The sequence below is a fragment of the Zootoca vivipara genome, chromosome 11 (genome assembly GCF_965207765.1).
Source record: "Zootoca vivipara chromosome 11, rZooViv2.hap1.1, whole genome shotgun sequence".
Lineage (NCBI taxonomy): Eukaryota > Metazoa > Chordata > Lepidosauria > Squamata > Lacertidae > Zootoca > Zootoca vivipara.
This window is the reverse complement of record NC_142594.1, coordinates 56307274-56329729: the sequence shown is the minus strand read 5'-3', so window position 1 is coordinate 56329729 and position 22456 is coordinate 56307274. Positions and strand designations below refer to the sequence as shown.

The 22456-nt window shown below is 48.5% G+C and overlaps 1 protein-coding gene across 2 annotated transcripts in view; it reads left to right on the top strand.

Annotated features, from left to right (window-relative positions):
- The window catches only part of CCM2 (CCM2 scaffold protein), a 43937-nt gene that overhangs the window by 11810 nt on the left and 9671 nt on the right, over positions 1-22456 (top strand). Inside the window, exons 1-6 of one of the 2 annotated variants that reach the window (XM_035129422.3) lie at positions 10497-10582; positions 14698-14874; positions 16024-16107; positions 16370-16553; positions 18066-18202; positions 20893-21028. In XM_035129422.3, coding sequence (XP_034985313.1) covers positions 10571-10582; positions 14698-14874; positions 16024-16107; positions 16370-16553; positions 18066-18202; positions 20893-21028 — 730 coding nt within the window. In that variant the 5' untranslated portion in view covers positions 10497-10570. Of the gene's footprint in view, positions 1-10496; positions 10583-14697; positions 14875-16023; positions 16108-16369; positions 16554-18065; positions 18203-20892; positions 21029-22456 lie in introns of those variants that run through there. The other variant, XM_035129421.3, reaches the window with a different exon arrangement.

Genomic DNA, 22456 nt, shown 5'->3' with positions numbered 1-22456 from the left:
TGGTCAGGGATGATGGGAATTGTAGTCCCAAAACATCTGGAGGGCCGCAGTTTGGGGATGCCTGTTGGAGAGGTTACAAGGAGAGGGGTTAAAAGCAGAGACAACCCAAGTTGGTATGTTTCGGGTGTGGAACAGTAGGGAGATTCCTGTATTAGGACAGTTGGACACCAACTGTCAGGACAAGGTAAAAAAATTCATGTTTGTGGAATCTTAAGAGTGCCCTAGAGTATCCTTCAAGCACCTTCCCAAAAGTCACTTTGAATTAGAGCTGCTACTTCCTCCTGCAAAGGTTAAGCACAGTGTAGCAATCAGAATTTTGGGATGAAGCCTCCTCTGCTGAGAGCAAGTAGCGGGGACCTAAATCTCCTTTGTCACTTTCGGAGGTGCTCTTCCCGTCTCTCTCACCGTCTTGAACAGAATGGAACGAAGGGCCTTGCTCCAAAGGAAGCCTTTCAGTGCGGCTTGCTCACATTTATAACGCGGGAAGGATGGCAGTTTAGAGAAACAGGAGTCATCTTTTCTCGGTCTCCTAGCTGAACGACTTTCCATCAGCAGGTCAGAAGCCCTCAATCGACTGTAGGAACTCTGTGGCTGGGCTGGCAGGCTCCCAGCAGTCATGCGTGGGCGCCAGGTTGGTGAAGGCCGTTCTAAGTTGCATGCTAGGAAGCCATCCTTACTGGAAATTAACACCAACATGTGGCAGCCGTCTCAAATCCAGGGTAAAGATTTGATCAGCAAAATTCTTGTTAACTTGGAAGCCTCCTATTATATTTGAGAGCATTATCCCAGAATGTTTGGGACTTGTAACCAGCCTGTTAGTTATGGTGAAATGGGCTTTGGGAATGCAGGGCCATGCTTCCTAAATCCTGAGCGGCATTTAGGTAGAAAATCATGGGGGTCACAGGGGTTATCTAGTCCAACATTGGGGCTCAAACCCACGACCCTGAGATGAAGAATATCATGCTCCGCCGACTGAGCTATCTTCAATCAAATCGCCGGGTATCAAGAGTGCCTGGGCAGGAATAGCTAAAGTGATTCCTGCTGAGATTCCTGCGTTGCAAGGGGTTGGACTAAATAATAATAATAATAATAGTTGTTTATTATTTGTACCCCGCCTATCTGGCTGAGTCTCCCCAGCCACTCTGGGCGGCTCCCAATCGAATATTAAAACAATACAGCATTAAATATTAAGAACTTCCCTAAACAGGCTGCCTTCAAATGGCCATTGGAGTCCCTCTAGAATTCTAGGATTCTGTGAGTTTAATTTGCAAGGGGAATTCACAGCACATAGTTAAACTGTGGAACTCGCTTCCACAGGAGGCAGTGGAGTTCTCCAGACAACTGGAGAAATTCATGGAGGAGGAGGAGGCAATTGATCACTACCAGCCATGTCCTGACGCCACAACTGGAGAGGCAGTAATTCTCATGAATAACAGCTTCTGGAAACCATAGGAGAGGCGAGCTGCTCTTGTGCTCAGGTCTTGCTTGTGGGCTTGTCCCACAGGCATCTGGTTGGCCACTGTGAGAAGAGGAGGCCGGACTAGATGGGCCATTGGCCGATCCAACAGTCTCCTCTTAAGCCGTTAATGCAGCTTCCTATGTCCCTGTTTAAATCAGCCCTCTACTCAATGAGGACTAGATTCCTACCTGGCTATTGGCCTGATGCGGCAGGCTCTTCTTAAATTCTTACAATACTCCAGCAACTGGATTGCATGTGGGTAATCAGGGCTGCGGTTGTGCCAGCCGGGGAAATGGCATTGCGAATGGGGAGTGCTCCTTTCAGGTGTTTGCTGCCTTAACACAAATTGTATTGTTAACCTCTCGGCCCAGCCTGGCGCCGTCTAGCTGTTCTGTATTACAACTCCCTTTAGCCCCAGGCTGCACAGATGGGAATTGTCGTCCAGAGCAGCTGGCCAGCACCAGGTTGGCGAAGGCTCCAGGCAACGTAGTTTGTTTCCTGAAGAACCTCCATTACTCTGGCTTTGACTTGGAGGCAGTTCTGGCGCAAAATTGGGCCGTTGGGCCATGTTCCTGGAATTCTGGAACTTTTTTCTTTCTTTCTCCAGTCCAAAAGTGATGTTCCCGTCCGGATGAGTCTTGCCTGGGCAACAGCTGGATTTGATGAAACGGCAAAGGGCAGCACATGGCTTTAAATGGCTTCAGCTGGCCATTTGCAGTATCCAGTTGCAGCTGCCTCATTTTTATTTTTGCTCTGAAATGCACAGAAATAGGCGGATAAAAATGTACCCGTAACCAGCCGCTTAATCCAGAATGGCTGCAGTGGGGCGTGGCTATTGCTGGCCAACACAGCTTCCCCCGCTTCGGCACCCCCAAAACACGATTGTTGCGTGGTGCAGCACCCGCAAGGTGCGACGGGCCTCGCTGTGCCGATCTTCATCCTCAAAACAGGTTGCCTGTTGCTTTCCTTTTTAACGTTAGGACGGTTTGCTGAGTGGCGCGATCAGAGCATCTCTCAAGCTCTGGTGTCAAGATGCGTGGGATAGCGTTAGAACCCCGGCACAGCAGGAATGACGATCTAAAGCAGGCATCCCCAAACTGCGGCCCTCCAGATGTTTTGGCCTACAACTCCCATGATCCCTAGCTAAGAGGACCAGTGGTCAGGGATGATGGGAATTGTAGTCCAAAACGTCTGGAGGGCCGAAGTGTGGGGGATGCCTGATCTAAAGGGCGGTCATCCTGCTCTGGCTTCTTGGCCCGTCCACTTTATGGCTTGAACTGGACAGCTTGAGATTTTCTTTGCCAATAAAACAGTCAAAGGACATAGGATGGCCTTCTCCGACCTGGCTCCCTCTAGGTCCTGCTAGGCAGGGATGGTGGGAGTTGTAGTCCAACAACAGCTGGAGGGCCAAGTATGGGAAACCCTGCTCTATGTTTTTTTGGACTACAACTCCCATCATCCCTAGCAAGCTCGGCTGTATTGTATGATACTGGGGGTTGTAATGCAAAACACTTGGAGGTGGGGGCAGAAGGCTGGTTTGGGAGAACTGCCTGGATCATCCAGTTTTATCACCCATGAATTCTTAATAGGGAGCAAGCTCCCTTGCTTCAGAGGAAATCGTAGATATGCTCAGGGGACCATGCAGTAGGTCTTGAAGAGAAGCAGTGAGGCGCAGGCAGGCCTGGGAAGTAGGAACAGCTCCGTATCCGCTGAGTGTCCCTGTTCCATATTCCCTCTGAGTGGAGCGCTGCAGGGATGGCCCGAAAGCCATGCCTTTGTACTTCCAAGCTGTTGCCCAAACCGTAAAGAAATCCTCTGGGGACAAGCTTACAGCTGAGCCTGATGGCATGTATCTTCTCAATAGCCCTGCATGGGTCTTAAAATTAATTTAGCAATCCCCCAAGCGCCCTTGGCTTAAGCGTGGGAATCTGCTCTGCGGCAGTCGATGGGTAAATGAGGCCTGTTGGTCCGAGCGAGAGAGCAGGGTGGCGTTCACTGAGCCTCCTGTCAGAGTGGGCGGGGCTCTTCCCAAAAGTAGGCGGGGTTTGACAGCAAGCCCCACCTACCTGGGTTGCAATACAAGGGGAGCTGTGAGGAATTTGGAAGCTTCCCCACCTCTTCAGAACTATAGTGTGGCATTCGCTAGCAATGCATATCTCTTAGAGCAGGGGTGGCCAACTCCCAAGAGACTGTGATCTACTCACAGAGTTAAAAACTGGCAACTGGGGGTTAAGGTCAAAGTTGAGAATTTTTTAGGAAGGAGGAAGGTCCATTTTGAGGGGGTTTGGATCAAAGTTGTTGAGTTTTTTCAGGGACGAGGTAAAATGTTGAGCTTTTTTAAGGGGAGCCACAGTTGTTCAGCTTCTTTGGAGGGAGCCAATGATCTACCAGTGATCTACCACAGATGTCCAGTGATCTACCGGTAGATCACGATCTACCTGTTGGGCATGCCTGTCTTAGAGTTTTAACTGAAATTTGCTCCGTTGCTTCTGAATGGGAGTCTTCTTCAAGCCGCACAACATAGTTCATGCATAGACTGTAAAATCTCTCTTCCATGCTGTGTGTTCCCAGACCTCCCCCCACCCCGAAAGATTCCAGGCTCCTTTTCCATTGCTTGTCACCAGATATATATATTATTATAAGCAGTGCCTTAACCCAGATGGCTGACACCTGCTTCTGTGACAACTCACAGCAGATGGATGGAGCAGATAAATGGGGGAAGAACAGAAGGCCAAAGTAAAAAAAAACCACACACACACACACACACAACAAAGCAAGCCTAGTTTCTTGCACACCAGTTGCCTTGCCATTTTCAAAGACCAGCATGTTCTGAAATGTGTGGAAAATTCCCTACATTGTAGAAATGTCTCTGGACACTGAGGGCCTTCTCGGTAGTGGCACCCGCCCTGTGGAACACCCTCTCACCAGATGTCAAAGAGAAAAGCAACTACCAGTCTTTTAGAAGACATCTGAAGGCAGCTCTGTTAAGGGAAGCTTTTAATGTTTAATAGATTATTGTATCTTAATATTCTGTTGGAAGCCGCCCAGAGTGGCTAGGGAAACCCAGCCAGATGGGCGGGGAATGAATAAAAAAAATGGTCGGCGTGGTTCATCTGTTCTTAAGGTGTGGAATTGATTATGGAAGGTCTGTGTCTGAATCTTCTCTTGGACTGTGAGGCACAGTGGATAACTTTGGGCCCTTAGTCTCTCTCACATAGGCTGTCCTACCTTGCAGGATCTTTGTGAGGTATCGCACTATCCGTGAATGGTCACGCCGAGCTCTTCAGTGGAAGAGCAGGAGGCAATGTAGCCAGCAGCCTCGTACCCAGCACTGTTTGGGAATTCCCAGAATTCAAAAAATTATGTGCAGTTTTGAAATCGGGGGTTGAAATCAGTGCAAGTTTTGAAAAGCTCAGTCCGCCCTCTTGATTCAAAGCGGTCTCCAAACGTAGACGAAAACCTTGAACTTGAGAACCTCCGCGCAAAACTTGGTTAAGCTAATTTACGAGAACAGGCAAACAACTTTCTGGAACTTGGTAGACTAGAAGAGAGTGCTTCGCGTTTGTTTTTAAACCCTCCAAAGAATACTGAGGTTTATAAATGGATAATGTAATTTGTTGGTTTCTAAGGTTGTGCAAGCCCAGGGCCCTGATCCCATTGCTGGCTGGGGCAGATGGGAGTCTCAGCCCAAAGCCTTGGGAGAGCTGCCAGGTTGGCGAAGGCTGCTTGCTGTGCAGCACAAAGCGAATAAATAAGAGACAGAACAAGACAGCAGCAGGTAAAAACTCTTTGAACAGACAATGGGGAGGTCTTTCCCATTTCCTCCCTCCTTGCAGAGAAACATTTGAGGTCAATTTGGGAGAGAAAAAATGGTTTCAGGACTTTTTCCTGTACCGTTTCAGACATGCGGTTTATATATTTATGTATGTTTTTGCTTGGTACATTTATTTTGTATCTTAGACCTTATAATTCTCATAACAAGCTGCTCTTGTGTGTGCCAAAGCCCATTATTGTTAACGCAGAGCCAGTGTACAGTCATAGTACATAGTACAAATAGTACATAGTACATAGTACAAATGTTTGTGTGCATTCGCACTCACACACAGCCCTTGTTCTGGCCGGCTGATGGAGTTGGCAAAATGTTCACAGCTTGTTCTGCATTACGTTTCAAGCAGCAGTCTCCGTGGCAGAGATTCCACCTTCCGCCTCATCCACAGAACGGTACAGTTTCCCTCTGAAAGGCCTAAAAAAATCTGGAGGTGGGGGAAAGCGCTCCTTGCAGGACTAAGTCAGGGTTCAGGGATCCCCCCCCCCCAGTGACTGGAACAAACGAGGCAGATCTAAAAATAGCACTTGATGAAAATTCCTTTCCTTTTCCCTTGAACGTTGCCGCTGAAGTCGGTTTTTTCCTTATATCAATACGAAGCTGATGTAAACATAGAAGCGAAAGCTTGCAGCCATCTGGACTTGAGAGGAGGGGGTAGTTTGCTTTTGATGTACGCCGGGAAGGAATTCGCCCCCCCCCCCCAAATGTTCAAGCAAAACTGACCCAGCTCCTGAAGCTGGCATTTCCCCGCAGGCTGGGAGTCAGCTGGTGGGTTGGGTGCAATTGCAAATCTCCACAAGCCTTGTGGGGTCCGATACAACAACAAAAAAGTTCGCATAGATTCAGGCTTCTTGGCTAGCTTTCCATCTAGGGTGGGGGATCTTTTTTGCCCATGGTGGGCCAAATCTGTATCAGCCCTATGCTTCGCAAACCACGTCTTGACAGGTGGGTGGTGCCACAAACCTGTCCATCATCTGGCTTCACAATGACGCCAGGCGACGAGCCCCTCCAGTATCGCAAAGGGGTTTGCATTGGAACTAAAATGAAGGCTTCCCCTCTCACCTTCGTGCCTTTCAACATGGCAGTTCCTTTATTTTCCGCCAGCCAGTTCCTTTGATTCATGAAGTTTCCTCCTGCTTTCCTGAAGCAATTTAGGGTGTGCTGTCTTTAAATGTACGAATGAGTCTGAGGCACCCTGCGTTGTGGTTTTATCAGCCTCTCTCCTTACGCAGACCAGGCTCCTTAACTTCAGCCTCACAAACGGCAGATGAGGGAGGCAACCTGTGCCTGGGCTGTACCACTACATACCGCAGCTGAGGGCTCACCTGGCTGAGAAACCCCTCCATAAAAATACAACCTATCAACTCAGCAAGAAGGGATAGGCTGAAAGCCTCCTCGCCAACAGGTTGGCTTTCCACATAAAGAGCAGTAGTGAGGGGGTTTATCAGCTTGGAGAGAGGAACACTGAGTTATGGAAACCCCCACAGGCGGATATGGTACAGCCTTGGCTCAGGCTACATGCAAACTCGTGCAAATTGCAGGGGGTTGGACTAGATGACCCTTGGTGTCCCTGCCGACTCTAGTTGTATGAAATCTGTAGCTGGGACTTCAGGAGTGTCTTTTTTTATAGGCAGCGTTTGAAATTCCCCAGGGACCAGACACGTTTTGCTACTGGCACAGCTGCAATTGTGACTACGTGGAGATTGCGGGTTGGCGACTACAGTTTAAAACCTCGCCTTGTTGTCGTTTAGTCATGTCCGACTCTTCGTGACCCCATGGACCATAGCACGCCAGGCACTCCTGCTTTCCACTGCCTCCCGCAGTTTGGTCAAACTCATGTTTGTAGCTTCGAGAACACTGTCCAACCATCTCTGTCGCTAAACGTGATCCACCTGGAGAAGGAACTGGCAAGCCACTCCAGTACCCCTGCCAAGAAAACTCCATGGACAAAGACAACAGGCATATAAAACCTTGCCTTAGTCATAGTTAATACCATTTCCATTTCCACTGTGTGTGTTTTTCCTCCTCGTATACGGGGACAAGTGAATTGTTGGAAGAGCAAGCGACAGCCGAGCAATGTAGTTGAAATCATAGAATTGTAGAATTGAGAGAGGGTTCTCTAGTGCAACCCCCTGGCAATAATAGTAAGTAGTAGTAGTAGTAGTAATTAATTTATACCCTGCCCATTTGTCTGGGTTTCCCCAGCCACTCTGGGCGGTTCCTAGCAGAATATTAAAAACACGATAAAACATCAAACATGAAAAACTTCCCTAAACAGGGCTGCCTTCAGGTGTCTTCTAAAAGTCAGATAGTTGTTTATTTCCTTGACATCTGACGGGAGGGCGTTCCACAGGGTGGGTGCCACTACCGAGAAGGACCTCTGAAAGCCATTTAGGGCTTTCAAGGTCAGCACCATCACTTTGAATTGTGCCCAGAAACATACTGGGAGCCAATGTAGGTCTTTCAGGACCGGGGTTATATGGTCTCGGTGGCCACTCCCAGGCCCCAGTCTAGCTGCCGCATTCTGGATTAGTTGTAGTTTCTGGGTCACCTTCAAAGGTAGCCCCACGTAGAGCCCATTGCAGTAGTCCAAGCAGGAGATAACCAGAGCATGCACCACTCTGGCGAGACAGTCCGCAGGCAGGTAGGGTCTCCTCCGCCTTCGTCCATAGTTAATACCATTTCCATTTCCACTGTGTGTGTCTCTCCTTGCATGTTGGGACAAGTAAGAGCAAGCTGCAGTCAAGCAATGTAGTTGAGATTGTAGCATTGGAAGAGGGTTATCTAGCGAATAGACCTTCCGTTATGGCGACCGTAACCTAGGTTTAAAGTGCCATTTGGCACCTAGCTTATACATCAGAGCTGCTAACACTCTTTATAAGACGTCTGTTCAAACTCAAATACCGTTGCGTCCGTACTGGATTTGAAACTGTTTTACATACGGGATTGTTTCCTATTGTTGATGTTTTTGCAGCGAAAGCGCTTCCAGGTATTTTGTGGGAAGCGATTCCCGCATGGGATCGGATAAATAAGTAGAACACCTGCAACTGCATGCACTTACAAGCCCAAGACTCAACCCTGTTTTAATGTTTTAAAAAAATGTCAGGGAGAGGAAGGAGGAGAGAGCGCTGTTTGCATCTGGAGCCTCGGGGCCTCGCTGTGTGCAGTTAAAAAAAAAAACAGCCTCCCTCCCAGATTCATGGACGAGTGGAACAGAAGAGCCACCGACATGACCAGCAGGGCCATCAAAGCCTCAGCCGGCTCTGCCCTGGCATTCCAGGAAGCTAAAGCCTGTAGCAAAAAGACAGCTTTATTCAGAATCCCGAAGGAAGCTTTCCCCACCCTTCTGGCATGTTTGTTTTGGAAGGGAGAAACCAAGCTTGAGAAGCTGGACATTGGAGGAAAACTTTTTTGAGTTGCATCTTCTTAGCCTAAATGTAAGAGTTTGTGTTTCAAATTTCTGCAAGCGAATTATTTAATACCTATGACAATGTAAGTTTTTTAAAAAAAAAAAAGTGGCAGAAAGTTGTTGTTGTTTAGTCGTGTCCGACTCATCACTGTGTGATGAAATAATACACACACACACACACACACACTGTGAGATTGTTGTTGTTGTTTAGTCGTTTAGTCGTGTCCGACTCTTCGTGATCCCATGGACCAGAGCGCGCCAGGCACTCCTGTCTTGCACTGCCTCCCGCAGTTTGGTCAAACTCATGTTCGTAGCTTCGAGAACACTGTCCAACCATCTCGTCCTCTGTCGTCCCCTTCTCCTTGTGCCCTCCATCTTTCCCAACATCAGGGTCTTTTCCAGGGAGTCTTCTCTTCTCATGAGGTGGCCAAAATATTGGAGCCTCAGCTTCAGGATCTGTCCTTCCAGTGAGCACTCAGGGCTGATTTCCTACAGAATGGATAGGTTTGATCTTCTTGCAGTTCATGGGACTCTCAAGAGTCTCCTCCAGCACCATAATTCAAAAGCATCAATCCTTCGGCGATCAGCCTTCTTTATGGTCCAGCTCTCACTTCCATACATCACTGCTGGGAAAACCATAGCTTTAACTATACAGACCTTTGTCAGCAAGGCGATGTCTCTGCTTTTTAAGATGCTGTCTAGGTTTGTCATTGAAGCAGGCGTCTTTTAATTTTGTGACTACTGTCACCATCTGCAGTGATCATGCAGCCCAAGAAAGTATAATATCTCACTGCCTCCAATTCTTCCCCTTCTATTTGCCAGGAGGTGATGGGACCAGTGGCCATGATCTTAGTTTTTTTGATGTTGTGCTTCAGACCATATTTTGCGCTCTCCTCTTTCACCCTCATTAAAAGGTTCTTTAATTCCTCCTCACTTTCTGCCATCAAGGTTGTGTCATCTGCATATCTGAGGTTGTTGTTGAGTTAGGTAAAGGTAAAGGAACCCCTGACCATTACGTCCAGTCGTGACCGACTCTGGGGTTGCGCGCTCATCTCGCATTATTGGCCGAGGGAGCCGGCGTATGGCTTCCAGGTCATGTGGCCAGCATGATAAAGCCACTTCTGGCAAACCAGAGCAGCACATGGAAACGCCGTTTACCTTCCCGCTGTAGCGGTTCCTATTTATCTACTTGCATTTTGACGTGCTTTCGAACTGCTAGGTTGGCAGGAGCTGGGACCGAGCAACGGGAGCTCACCCCGTCACAGGGATTCAAACCGCTGACCTTCTGATCAGCAAGCCCTAGGCTCTGTGGTTTAACCCACAGCGCCACCTGGGTCCCCGTTGTTGAGTTAGGGCCGATCAAATCTGAACAGATTTGATGAACATATGAGCAAATGGCACCTGAACATTAAAATATGCAGATGCATAGCCTATCAAAGCAATCTTGGACCATCTGAAGAGCGAGAGAACCAGATGCATTGCAGGGGGTTGGACTGGATGACCCTTGGGTTCCCTTCCAACACTATGATTCTATGGAAGCCTGCCTTGATGGGTTGGAGAGCCCCACAGCAGGTGAGCCTCTTTGCCCCTCTTTCGGTTGCTGGTCCACCCCCCACCCCCCGTGGGACTTTCTGCTTTTTCGCCCACAGCCGCCTCTCAGCCCTGAGAGAGCCGAGCCAGGAGGAAGCTGTGGTCTCCCTGCGTCCTGTTCGCCTTCTTGCTCAAGAGCAGAAGCTGACAGTTGTGCCTCGCCCTTTGGCAACAGCAGCCATTAGCCGGCAACCCGGAGGAGCCCGGTGGGGTGGGTGGGGTGGAGTGGGACCCTGTTGTTGGAAGCAGCCTTTTCAAAGTCTCCCTCTGGGGAACCGGGTGCTTCATGGAGAATGAGGTAGGAATCTGCGGTTCCGTGTCCTGATTGCCTCCAATAATAATAATAATATGGTTCTAGTAAAGCGCTTCCAGTAAGCAAAGCTTCCCTCTCTCTCTCTTTATCCCTAAAACGCCTCTCTTGCTCTCCTTCGCCTCTGCACATCCTCAATGGCACCCAGGATCTCAGCCCTACCTCTCCATCTTCTGTCTTGTCTGCCCAGTGGTTTTATCCCCTCCCAGTGTCCGTCAAACCATCTCTCTCTACTACCTCTTTTGGGGAAAAACTTTGCGCCATCAGCTACTTGGCAAAAAAATAAAACAGAACCTCCCCCCCCCCCAACCCGCTTTGCTCTATATTGCCCGATAATAGCAAGCGTGTCTTCCCGGGTCGCACAGCAGCCCAAAAGGCATCCTTGTTGTCCGATTTGAAAGGCTCCCTTAGTGATGGTTGTGGCTAGGCACCGGGATCTGCGGGAGAAGAGGGCTCTGCAAAGAATGGCAAGCTGAGCCCCACCCCTTGGCAGCGCTGGGGTGGCACGGCTACAGCCCCACCTGCATTGGCCAGCAAGCCTTGCCCAGGACTCCGAGCTGGTCTCATCAGGCCAGATGTTGGGGCTGCCTACTTCTGCATTTCTTTACGGAAGGGTGGAGCTGCTTGCAAGCCTGCATTTGTTTTCTTTCTTTTTTTTATAAATGATTTTTATTAGGTTTTACACAAAGAAAAATACAAAAAGGATGACAATCTTATTTCTTCAATATTAATACAACAATACTCCTCAGTTATATGAAAAGAACAGCAAAAATAAAAAAGAGAAAAAAGAAAAAAGAGAAGAAAAAAAGGAAAGAAAAAATATTATACGTCTCAACTTCACTTCAGTTCTAAACACTTCAGACTTCCTCGTACCCCCTTCTTGAGTTCTCCATAATTCATTAATTATTGCAGTTTCCAATTCTACCCACCCTTTCTTTCTTCCCAAATATAACTTCTTTTTAACCATTAACCCTTCATACTTCACACTGCCTTTATTACCCAATGTTCTTTGCCCTTTTACCCAGAAATATTCTATCTTAATTATCAAGTTCTTTTACCCCTTTTTTATTCCCTCTTACCAAACTAAATCTACCCCCTTTCCTTGGAATCGGTGTCTCCAGAAATTACAGCCAGCTCCTTAATACATTCCAAATTCAGACCATTTTTATCAGTCCATAAAAATTTTGTACAATTCTCACTCACCCCACTCCTGCTCTGTCCCAATCTAAACTTTGCTGAACCCTTTTCTCCCCCTGCTGTAATCCCATCACTTTATTTCCATTCACATTCTCTTTCTGCCCCCTCCCTTTTTCCTGCGTTTGCTTTCTTGCAGGGGTGGGGGTCCTGTGGGCCCTCTGGAAGCTTACCAAACTGCATCTCCCATCATTCCTGGCCATTGGCCATGCTTTCTGGGGATGATGGGAGTTGTAGTTCAGCAGCCTCCGGAGCTCCCCTACCCTTGCATTGCTTGCCAGACTCGCCCCTTCATAGGTAGAATTATATCTCCTGGCTTTCCTCAACTGCTTTTGAATCACAACCACAGCACAGCCATCATGCCTAGATGGCAGTCTGAATAAAGAGCACCAGGTTGGGGGAGGCGGAAGCAGTAGCTACCGGGGGCTGCTGACAGACCTCTCTGGTCCATCTGCTTCAAGTTCCCTGCAGGGGAAGGTCTCGACTCTGCAGCCTCCTTCTGGCTATAACAAGACTCGAATCTGCTGCCGTAGCTTCCTACCCTGCCTGCTGATGTTCCTGAAAGTTAGAAGAGCAGAGAAAGCCAGGGGGGGGGGCTATGTGCTATGGGGGTCCCTCAAGGTTTAATTCCTCCCCCTCCCCAGTGTATATTTTAACACCTACCTGGAATAATAATAATAAATTACTATTATTATTAATACCCCTCCCACTCTGGGCAGTTCCCAACATAATATTAAAAACACAATAAAACACCAAACATTGAAAACTTCCCTAAATAGGGCTCCTTCAGATGTCTTCTAAAAGTTATTTATCTCCCTGACATCTGATGGGAGGGCATTTCACAGGGCAGGTGCCACTACCGAGAAGGCCCTCTACCTGGTTCCCTGTAACCTCACTTCTCGCAATGAGGGAACCACCAGAAGGCCATCAGTGCTGGATCTCAGTGTCCGGGGGCTGAATGATGGGGGTGGAGGCGCTCCTTCAGGTATACTGGGCCGAGGCCGTTTAGGGCTTTCAAGGTCAGCACCAACACTTTGAATTGTGCCCGGAAACTTATTGGGAGCCAATGTAGGTCTTTCAAGACCGGTGTTATGTGGTCTTGGTGGCCGCTCCCAGTCACCAGTCTAGCTGCCGCGATCTGCAATGCTTGAGGTCATCCAGAGGTACCGTTATGCAAGAACATGTCCACTTCTTTTTCTCTTACTCTTACAAGTTTTTACAGGGTGGATTTTTTTGGGGGGGGGTGCTCATTGAGTTGCCGCCACGGTGTTAGAGTGCCTTTCAGCAGTTTTTGGCTATGAGAGCTAAACCTTCAGATTAGACTACTGCCATGCATTATGCATGGGGCTGCCATTGAAGACTGCTCAGAAACTGTGCTAATCCAAAATACAGCTGTGAACATTGGAACTGCAAGGTGTTCCAGCTTTTGCAGGGTTGTGGTGATGGGCTAGATCACATTCTGCTTGTGCCAGTCCTGTCAGTTGGCTTAGAATCATAGAATCGTAGAGTTGGAAGAGACCACAAGGGCCATCCAGTCCAACCCCCTGCCGAGCAGGAAACACCATCAAAGCATTCTTGACATATGCCTGTCAAGCCTCTGCTTAAAGACCTCCAAAGAAGGAGACTCCACCACACTCCTTGGCAGCAAATTCCACTGCTGAACAGCTCTTACTGTCAGGAAGTTCTTCCTAATGTTGAGGTGGAATCTTCTGAAACTCACTAAAGTCTTACCAGTAAACCAGCAAAAGTCTGATTACTGAGGAAGTGTGGAAATGACTGTTTGTGCATGCCAAGTCTGCCTGCTCCTGTAATGTGAAATGGGTGGTCTTTGCAGCTGCCCAATGAATGCCCTATAATTGCTTGTATGTAGGGACCCAGGTGGCGCTGTGGGTTAAACCATTGAGCCTAGGGCTTGCTGATCAGAAGGTCGACGGTTCGAATCCCTGTGACTGGGTGAGCTCCCGTTGCTCGGTCCCAGCTCCTGCCAACCTAGCAGTTCGAAAGCACGTCAAAATGCAAGTAGATAAATAGGTACCGTTACAGCAGGAAGGTAAACGGCGTTTCCATGTGCTGCTCTGGTTCGCCAGAAGCGGCTTTGTCATGCTGGCCACATGACCTGGAAGCTGCATGCCGGCTCCCTCGGCCAATAATGCGAGATGAGCGCGCAACCCCAGAGTCGGTCACAAGTGGACCTAATGGTCAGGGGTCCCTTTACCTTTACCTTAGGGAATGACAAAAATACCACCATTGGAACGACATGGAACTAGTCCAGGGTCAATTTGCCCTTTCAGTGGTGGGGAGGCTCGGCCCAGCCACACCAGAAGCCCGTGCTGTTGCTTGGGGTCCTAGCAGCAGCATCCTTTGTGCCCCAGAACCCCTTGTATTGTCACAGCCAATGATGTTTCAAGAGATCCAGTCTCCCCTCTCCTTCGATCTTGCAAGGTAGAGCCACAGGGGACGGGCAGCAAGAGACCTGGAGCGGTGTGGTTTCCAGCTGGGGTTGGTTGGGGTGAGGGTTGTTAAAGGAAAGTACCCTGCTGCCTATGATTCTTTTTTTAGCTAATAAAGCTCTGCACCTGGCGGAGAACCAGCCATTCATTTGGGGGGAAAGTTCTATAGGAACAGGTGAATAATGAGCCCTTTCAGAAGCAGGGCGAAGCAGGCTGCAATTAATATAATGGCTGCTCAGCTCATTGAAACTGGGGACAGTGTGCTCCGTTCCATCTCTCTCTCTCTTTTTGTTCCTCCTCCGTCGAAAAATAGCCACCTTAATTGATTCATATCTGACAGGCAGTGCTCCGCTTTGGCGCAAGCAAGGTAGCTCTGTGGGCACGTCAGTCAGGTCGGCCAAGTGCTGGTCCTAAAGTGTCTCTCTCTCCCCCACCCCCCAACCCCTTTCTGCCCCGCAGCCTGGCATAGTGTCCCCTTTCAAGCGTGTCTTCCTGAAAGGCGAAAAGGTGGGTCGGGATAAGAAGACCCAGGAGAAGGTGACAGAGAGGCGGCCGCTGCACACGGTCTCCGTCCCTTTGCCTGACCGGGTGGATCCCGACATCCTCTTGAACGACTACATCGAAAAGGAAGTGAAGGTAACCACAGCCGCCTCCTGGCTTCGGCCGCTTAGCCTCTTTCCCATCTGCAGGGGCGGGCGGCCTGGCCTGTTTCACGGCAGGAGGTGTAGCCATAGCTGCCAAGTTATCCCTTTTTTACAGGGATTTTCCCTTATGCTGAATAGGCTTCCTCGCGAGAAAAGGGAAAACTTGGCAGCTATGGGTGTAGCCGCCCCGCCAAAAACTCACCGGGGTTGTCGCTGTTAATTAAATTTGCATACCGCCCTTTTCATCCGAAGATCCCAGGGCAGTTCGCAACAGAAAAATTAAAAATGAGAGCACAAAATGCCGAATAAAACAGAAACAAACCAATAACCTCCTTCCCACAAAGACATTTTAAAAGCCACAGAGTGATATTCTGCAAATAATATAAGCTTATTTGATACACTGATTACGTTAAGATACTGCTTAAACATGGAGGCCAAGCATATTGCTTCCCATTTACTGGCCTTGCTAGCTAGGGGTGATGGGAGTTGTAGTTCAACAACAGCTGGGGACCCAAGTTGGAGAAACACTGGTTCAGGTGGAGCTTTCTGGGTGGATTGTGTCACACATGCTCCTTCCTCTGTCCTACTCCCCTCAAAGGTGGTTTCCTGTTTTTAACAGCAGGGCCTTACTCATTCCTGCGAACTGCGTTAGCGGGGTTCTGCGGAGAGGCCTTCTTTCCATAGCTGCCAAGTCTCCTGTATTCCCCGGGAAACCCCCGTTTTTCCAGCTGTCCCCAGCCGAAAAAACGGATTTTTTTTTTTGTTTCCCCCCGGTTTATTCAGGCGCTGCGGCCATTTTGGAACTGGGCGGAGCATGCTCAGAAGTGACTTTTGATGCTACTCTGCCCAGTTCCAAAATGGCTGCAGCGCGACTTCTGGTGCGGCGGCCATTTTGGAACTGGGCACAGCAGCATCAAAAGTCACTTCTGAGCATGCTCCGCCCAGTTCCAAAATGGCGGCAGCGCTACTTCCAGTATGCTACTTCCGGTCCGATCCCTTATTTTTCAGAGAGGAACTTGGTAGGTATGCCATGTTGAAAATCGCACTGGGCCATGTTGAAAATCGCACTGGCCTCCAGAGGGCTGAGGGGCAGTTGGTGCCTGCTTTCATCTCGCTCTGACAATTCTTCATTGCTTTCCAGTATTTAGGCCAATTAGCATCTGTCCCAGGGTACCTGAATCCCTCCAGCCGAACGGAAGTGCTGCATTTGATAGACAATGCAAAGGTGCGTACCAGCTGGTCTTGAGTTTCTCTCCCCCCCCCCCAGTTCTGGCATGTTAGAGAAGCATTTCCACCCGGGGAGAAGATTTCATGGGATCCTAGAAATGCACAGGGGCCACGAGGATCATCTGATCCAACCCCTGCAGTGCGGGAACCGTGGGATTTGAACCCGAGGCCCCGAGAGTCCCGTGCTTTACCAGCCGAGCTCTCCCTCATCGTGGTAGTTTAATACCCTGCCTCTTCTTCCCCTCCCGCCTTCGTCCTAGAGGGCTCATAAGCTTCCAGGGCAGCTGACGCAGGAACATGACGCTGTGATCAGCCTCTCCGCCTACAACGTCAAACTGGTGTGGCGGGATGGCGAAGATATCATACTCAGGGTCCCAATCCATGACATTGCGTCGGTTTCCTACATCCGCGACGACTCCTCGCACCTGGTGGTGTTGAAAACAGGTAGGCTGGCGAAGGGGTTGCCTTCCAGTTGTTGGTGGTTTTTTTTTGAGGGGGTGGTGTCTTGGTAGCCACGAGAGCCTGCTGCGTCCACCATCTCTTGTGCATCTCTCCTGGGGGGCAGCTAAGTGGGGTGTCCCCTTTGCAGTGGGACTCTGCTGCGTCTGAGAAAGACCGATTCTGTCAGGCGGCAGAGGAACAAGCCCTCACGGCAGGCTGCCAAGAACGGACAAGACGGGGGAAAGTCCTTACCATCTGCTTTTATTCAATATTCGCACAGAGAGAGGCTTGGGAATGCAGCCTCTCTGAATAATGGCCTTGTCCCGAGTGAATCTTCACCCGCTCTGTCTCTCCCACTTCCTCGTGAGCCATCGGTGCGGGTTCTGAAAACTGCCCTCTGCCTCTGAGCTCTTTGCTCTCCTACTTTAAAGGCCCGCTGGGTTCTGGGAGACAGAGGGGCAGGATTTCTAAAGACACTTGAGTCTGTCAGCTGTCACTCACTGTGCTTTCCCCTCCTCCTCCTCCCATGATTTCCCACCTCCCTCAAACCCCTGTTGTAATTCTGAACTGTCTCTTCCTTCTCTGGAAGGTTCAGGCTGGGGAGGCAGTCTCCACCGCTCCTCTTCTGCCCAGTCCCTGACAGCTGACAGATGTATTGGGGGGGGGGGGGAGGTTATATAAATAAGCTAACTGCCTCTGTTTATAGGAAAGATGGAACAAGTGGATTCCAATTACAAGAAAGGAGATTCCAGCTAAACTTCAGGAAGAACTTTCTGACAGTAAGAGCTGTTCAACCGTGGAACAGAAAGTTCTTCCGGATGTTATGTCGGAATCTCCTTTCTTGTACGCAGTTCTGGTAGAATTTGCCCCAAATGCTCAGCGGTACAAATCCCATTTGCCACCCGTTCAATTCAATAGTCTGATTCCGGAGAAAGCAGCTTCATAAGTTTCTAAACGAGTGCTTTCCCTACTGTTAAGCAAATGCACAGTGTTCATTTTTAAAAGTTATTTTATTAACAAAAGAAACCAAAGAAAAAAGCGCATAAATAAATACTGTCACAGCAGGTTGAAAGCAGCATAAGGTTAGGCATTACCATTGAGCTCGTCGTTCTGGAATATTACAAAATACAGTGGTGCCTCGCAAGACGAATTTAATTTGTTCCACGAGTCAATTCGTTTTGCGAAAAATTCATCTTGCAAATCGCGGTTTCCCATAGTAATGCATTCAAATTTCTTTTTTTTGCCCATAGGAACGCATTAATTAAATTTCAATGCATTCCTATGAGAAACCGCGATTCGCAAGACGAATTTTTCACAAAACGAATTCATTTTGCGCATCACCATCAGATCGCAAAACGCATTCGTCTTGCGAAAAATTTGTCTTGCAGGGCATTCGTCTTGCGAGGTACCACTGTACCCCTTTTCCCCAGGGGGGTGGGGTGGGGGGTTATGCAGAATCATGCAGGCATAGCAGCTTGCCTCCTGGTTCCACTAATGGCCTCTGGTTTTTCTCAGCTCAGGACCCCGGGATTTCCCCCAACCAGAGTCTTTGTGCCGAAAGCTTGAAAGCTCTTACGTCAGGGTCTCTCTCGGAGAGCGGAGCGGTTCCTGTCGAAGCTTGTTGCCTGGTGGTCCTGGCTACGGAGAATAAAGTAAGATGTCCCCCCCCTCTGTCCCCTCCCCTTCCTCATGCAGGTCCGTTTTTGACAGCAATACTTCCCTTTGCTAGGAAAGATCTTGCCTTCACCTTGGACAGGTGCAGCTACGCAGGTGAAGGGGTGCACTCAGGCTGCGAAGAGGCATCGACTCTGGGTCGTCTTACGCTCTCTTGTGGTCTAACAAGGCAGTCTTCTCAGACAGATACAGTGAAGCAGGATTTTTCCAACTAGGAAAAAACCAGTGTCTGTGGAATGGATGTTTAAACGATCACCTTCCTGCCTGCAAGTGTTCAACTTGCAGGCACGGAGCATTTTGTTTTATTTGAGACCTGTGCCCAGTAATAATTCCGTCCACCAGAAATCATTTGTCAGCGGCCACTGGAGATGGAGACCCTGTTAAAAATTGCACTGGAGATAGAAATGTTCCAGTATTTTTTTCCCTTTTCATAGAACGCCAGTAAGTTTTGCTGCTGCCTGAAGCGTTCCTCTGAAGTATTATTATTAACTGAAGTGTTATTCATTACTTTATGAATTTCATGCATCTTGTGACAGTTTGCCGACATACCATAAAAACAGCTGAGACAGTTTTTAAAAAGCGGGTCAAAACACGACTGAAGATCTATATATATGTAAAAATGGTGAAACTGTGGGCTCCACTTTTCTCGGTAACCGCTTGACCGATCCCCCTGAAATTTGGACACAATGATCCATGCCACTTCCTGAGTGTTTGCAGAACCTCGGATGCCTCACATCTCATACCTGCCCAGGTACAGACCTGTTTTTCCACAAACTAAAACAGCGCCCTCAAGTGGCGTTATTCCCTCAGCTGCTCCTCCTTCTACACCCCCTCCCTTCCTGTGAAATCTACACCACACCCACAAACCCCGCCTCCACCACGAGATCCACTACTCACGTACATCCATGAAGGCCAAACCAACTGAAAACAGGCCTTTTGCAGCAACAAGGCCCAACATTGCCAAGTGGAGGTAGAGGCCTGCCTGGAGGGGATGGGGGCCCGAATAGAGGGCAGGGATAGGTAATGGGTCAGAACAGGGTGGGGGGAGACACAGGGATGAAACCTGCCCTCTCCACAGTATCTCGCCTCGGCTCAGGGGGACTCTGAGGCTCAGGGGGATCTGAAGGGGGGCTATTAGCCTCCATCTCACAGACTAATGCACAGCAACGCGTGCAGGGCCAGCTAGTAGGTTAATAAAGGTAAAGGGACCCCTGACCATTAGGTCCAGTCGTGACCGACTCAGGGGTTGCGCGCTCATCTCGCATTATTGGCCGAGGGAGCCGGCGTATAGCTTCCAGGTCATGTGGCCAGCATGACAAAGCCGCTTCTGGCAAACCAGAGCAGCACATGGAAACGCTGTTTACCTTCCCGCTATAGCGGTTCCTATTTATCTACTTGCATTTTGATGTGCTTTCGAACTGCTAGGTTGGCAGGAGCTGGGACCAGCAACGGGAGCTCACCCCGTCACAGGGATTCGAACCGCCGACCTTCTGATCAGCAAGCCCTAGGCTCAGTGGTTTACCCACAGCGCCACCTGGGTCCCAGTAGGTTAATAAAACCCATAGCAAATAAGCATCTTCCACCCAGCTGGTGGTGAATCTTACTGAAACAAGTACCTTGAAGTGTTTCTCAAAGGCACCTGTTTCTCAGGTGCCTGTCGTGTCTCAGCAGGGATGAAACCCTTGCCCTGTGTTAACTGTGGAGTGGGCTTCTGATATCTTATGGCAAGTTTCGGGAGCTGTGTTTCTCCAGAGAGTGCTGGAATCCAACTCCCATCATTGACCATGCCAGCTGGGACTGATGGGAGCTGCCGTCTTCTTTGGCGATCCCTCGTAGCCGAGTAAGATTGTCTTCCATAAACGCGGTTTTAACAATGAGTCCGTAAGTGACAGTGGAAGACAATTCTGGAGCCACACGTCCTTCCACAGTGGGGATATAGGTTTACGGGCGGGAGTTGATCACGGTGAGGGTTTGCCAAGCGCGCCTTCCTCTTAGCGCGTTTCTGCCTTGCGTCCTGAGTTCGAGTGTCTTCAAAGCCCATGGCACCTTTGGTAAAGGCTGTTCTCCACTTGGAGCCTTCGCAGGCCAGTGTTTCCCAGTTGTCGGTGTTTATACTACTTTTTAAAAGATTTGCCTTGAAACCTCTTTTGTTGACTTTTGTCTACGCTTGGCTGTGTTTAGACTAATTTCGCAGACAGAGGTATCCCAAGATGGAGACAAATAAATACAGATCAAAGATAGGAATGGCTGAATTGAAACCACAGAGAGTAGGCAGAAGTAAACAAACCAACAAATTACAAAAGGGATTCAATCCAGTACGAGGGCCTTTTGTGAGCACAATTTTGTGGTAGTGGTTTGAATTAACTAAATACTGCTTTTTGTTTGATTGGTATTTTTAGTCTTGTCCATTCGTCATGTATTTTTCTTTTTCTTTTCTCTCTATTTCTTTTATATAATACACATTTATTCTAGATGTTTGACAATTTGATATGTATACTGTAATAACTAAAGTCTAGAAATGTCCAATGTAAGATTAGTTTGTGTTTTGTTTTTTGTATGTAATGTACATTTAATAAAAGTGAATAATAATAATAAAAAAAGATGGGAGAACTTGGAAGCTCTCTGCTTCTCCCCCAAAGCCCATCCGACCTGTTCCATCCTTCTCCAGGTAACCGCGGAGGAACTCTGCTCCCTTCTCAGCCAAGTCTTCCACATTGTTTACACGGAGTCCACCATAGACTTCCTCGACAGAGCAATATTCGACGGGGCCTCCACGCCAACCCGGCATCTCTCCCTGCACAGCGGTATGAGAAGCAGCCGTGGTTTTCTTGGCTTCTGGGGTGTCTCTTGCAAGTGGCTGCTGCCGAGGGGAAACGAGCAGGCCTGAACTACTCCAGTTCCACCTGCGGGACTGAGCGATCATGTGATCTCGCCTTTGCCTACCTGGCATCTTCCCAGAGATGATGGGGGTTGTAGCCCAGAGCATGGGGAGAGCGCCAGGTTGCCAAAGGTGGCTATAAACTCGCGGGTGGGGTGGGGTGGGGTGGGGTCATTGGTTTGTGGGGCTTGTTTTCTTGTTTCATCATGTAATGTAAGAGAGAGAGAGAGAGAAAATATGTTGTGAACTGGCCTGAGAGTTAAAGATGAAGCGCAGTATACAAAAGAAGAAGAAGAAGAAATAATAATAATAATAATAATAGTAGTAGTAGTAGTAGTAGTAGTACAGTGGTGCCTCGCTAGACGAAATTAATTCGTTCCACGGGTCTTTTCTTATAGCGAAAAATTCGTCTAGTGAATCCCATAGGAATGCACTGAATTTTTTTGACTTTTTGTTTGCCCATAGGAACGCATTAAATGAATTTCAATGCATTCCTATGGGAAACCGCGATTCGCTAGATGAATTTTTCGTAAAACGCATTCGTCTAGCAAGGCAACCTCCGCTCGAAAAATCCTTTCGTTAAGCGGAAATTTCGTTAAGCAGGGCATTTGTTAAGCGAGGCACCACTGTAATAATAAGGGTAAAGGGACCCCTGACCATTAGGTCCAGTCGTGACCGACTCTGGGGTTGCGCGCTCATCTCACATTATTGGCCGAGGGAGCTGGCGTACAGCTTCCAGGTCATGTGGCCAGCATGACAAAGCCACTTCTGGCGAACCAGAGCAGCACACGGAAACGCCGTTTACCTTCCCGCTGTAGCGGTTCCTATTTATCTACTTGCATTTTGACGTGCTTTCGAACTGCTAGGTTGGCAGGAGCTGGGACCAAGCAACGGCAGCTCACCCCGTCACAGGGATTCGAACCGCTGACCTTCTGATCAGCAAGCCCTAGGCTCAGTGGTTTAACCCACAGCGCCACCTGGGTCCCACTAATAATAATAATAATAATAATAATAATAATAATAATAATAATAATACTGTAATAATAATATATCCACTGGTGGCAAACTGGGCTGAAGTGGCTTCCCTCTTCTCATCTAGCTGGAACAGAGGCTCCCTTGAGTGTCTATCTAGCCCAGATATTTCATTTCATTTTTTCATTTCCCTTTTAATTTGCATACCGCCTTTCTATATTGCCACACGCAAGGCAGTTTACAGCAACAAAATATACAACAAAGAACACACACCTTATAATAATCTGACCCAATACAAAATGACATAATAAAATGTGGCATTAATGTGAAATGACTTGTATCAAATAAAGTAGTATTCAGTACTCTATGAGAATATAATAGT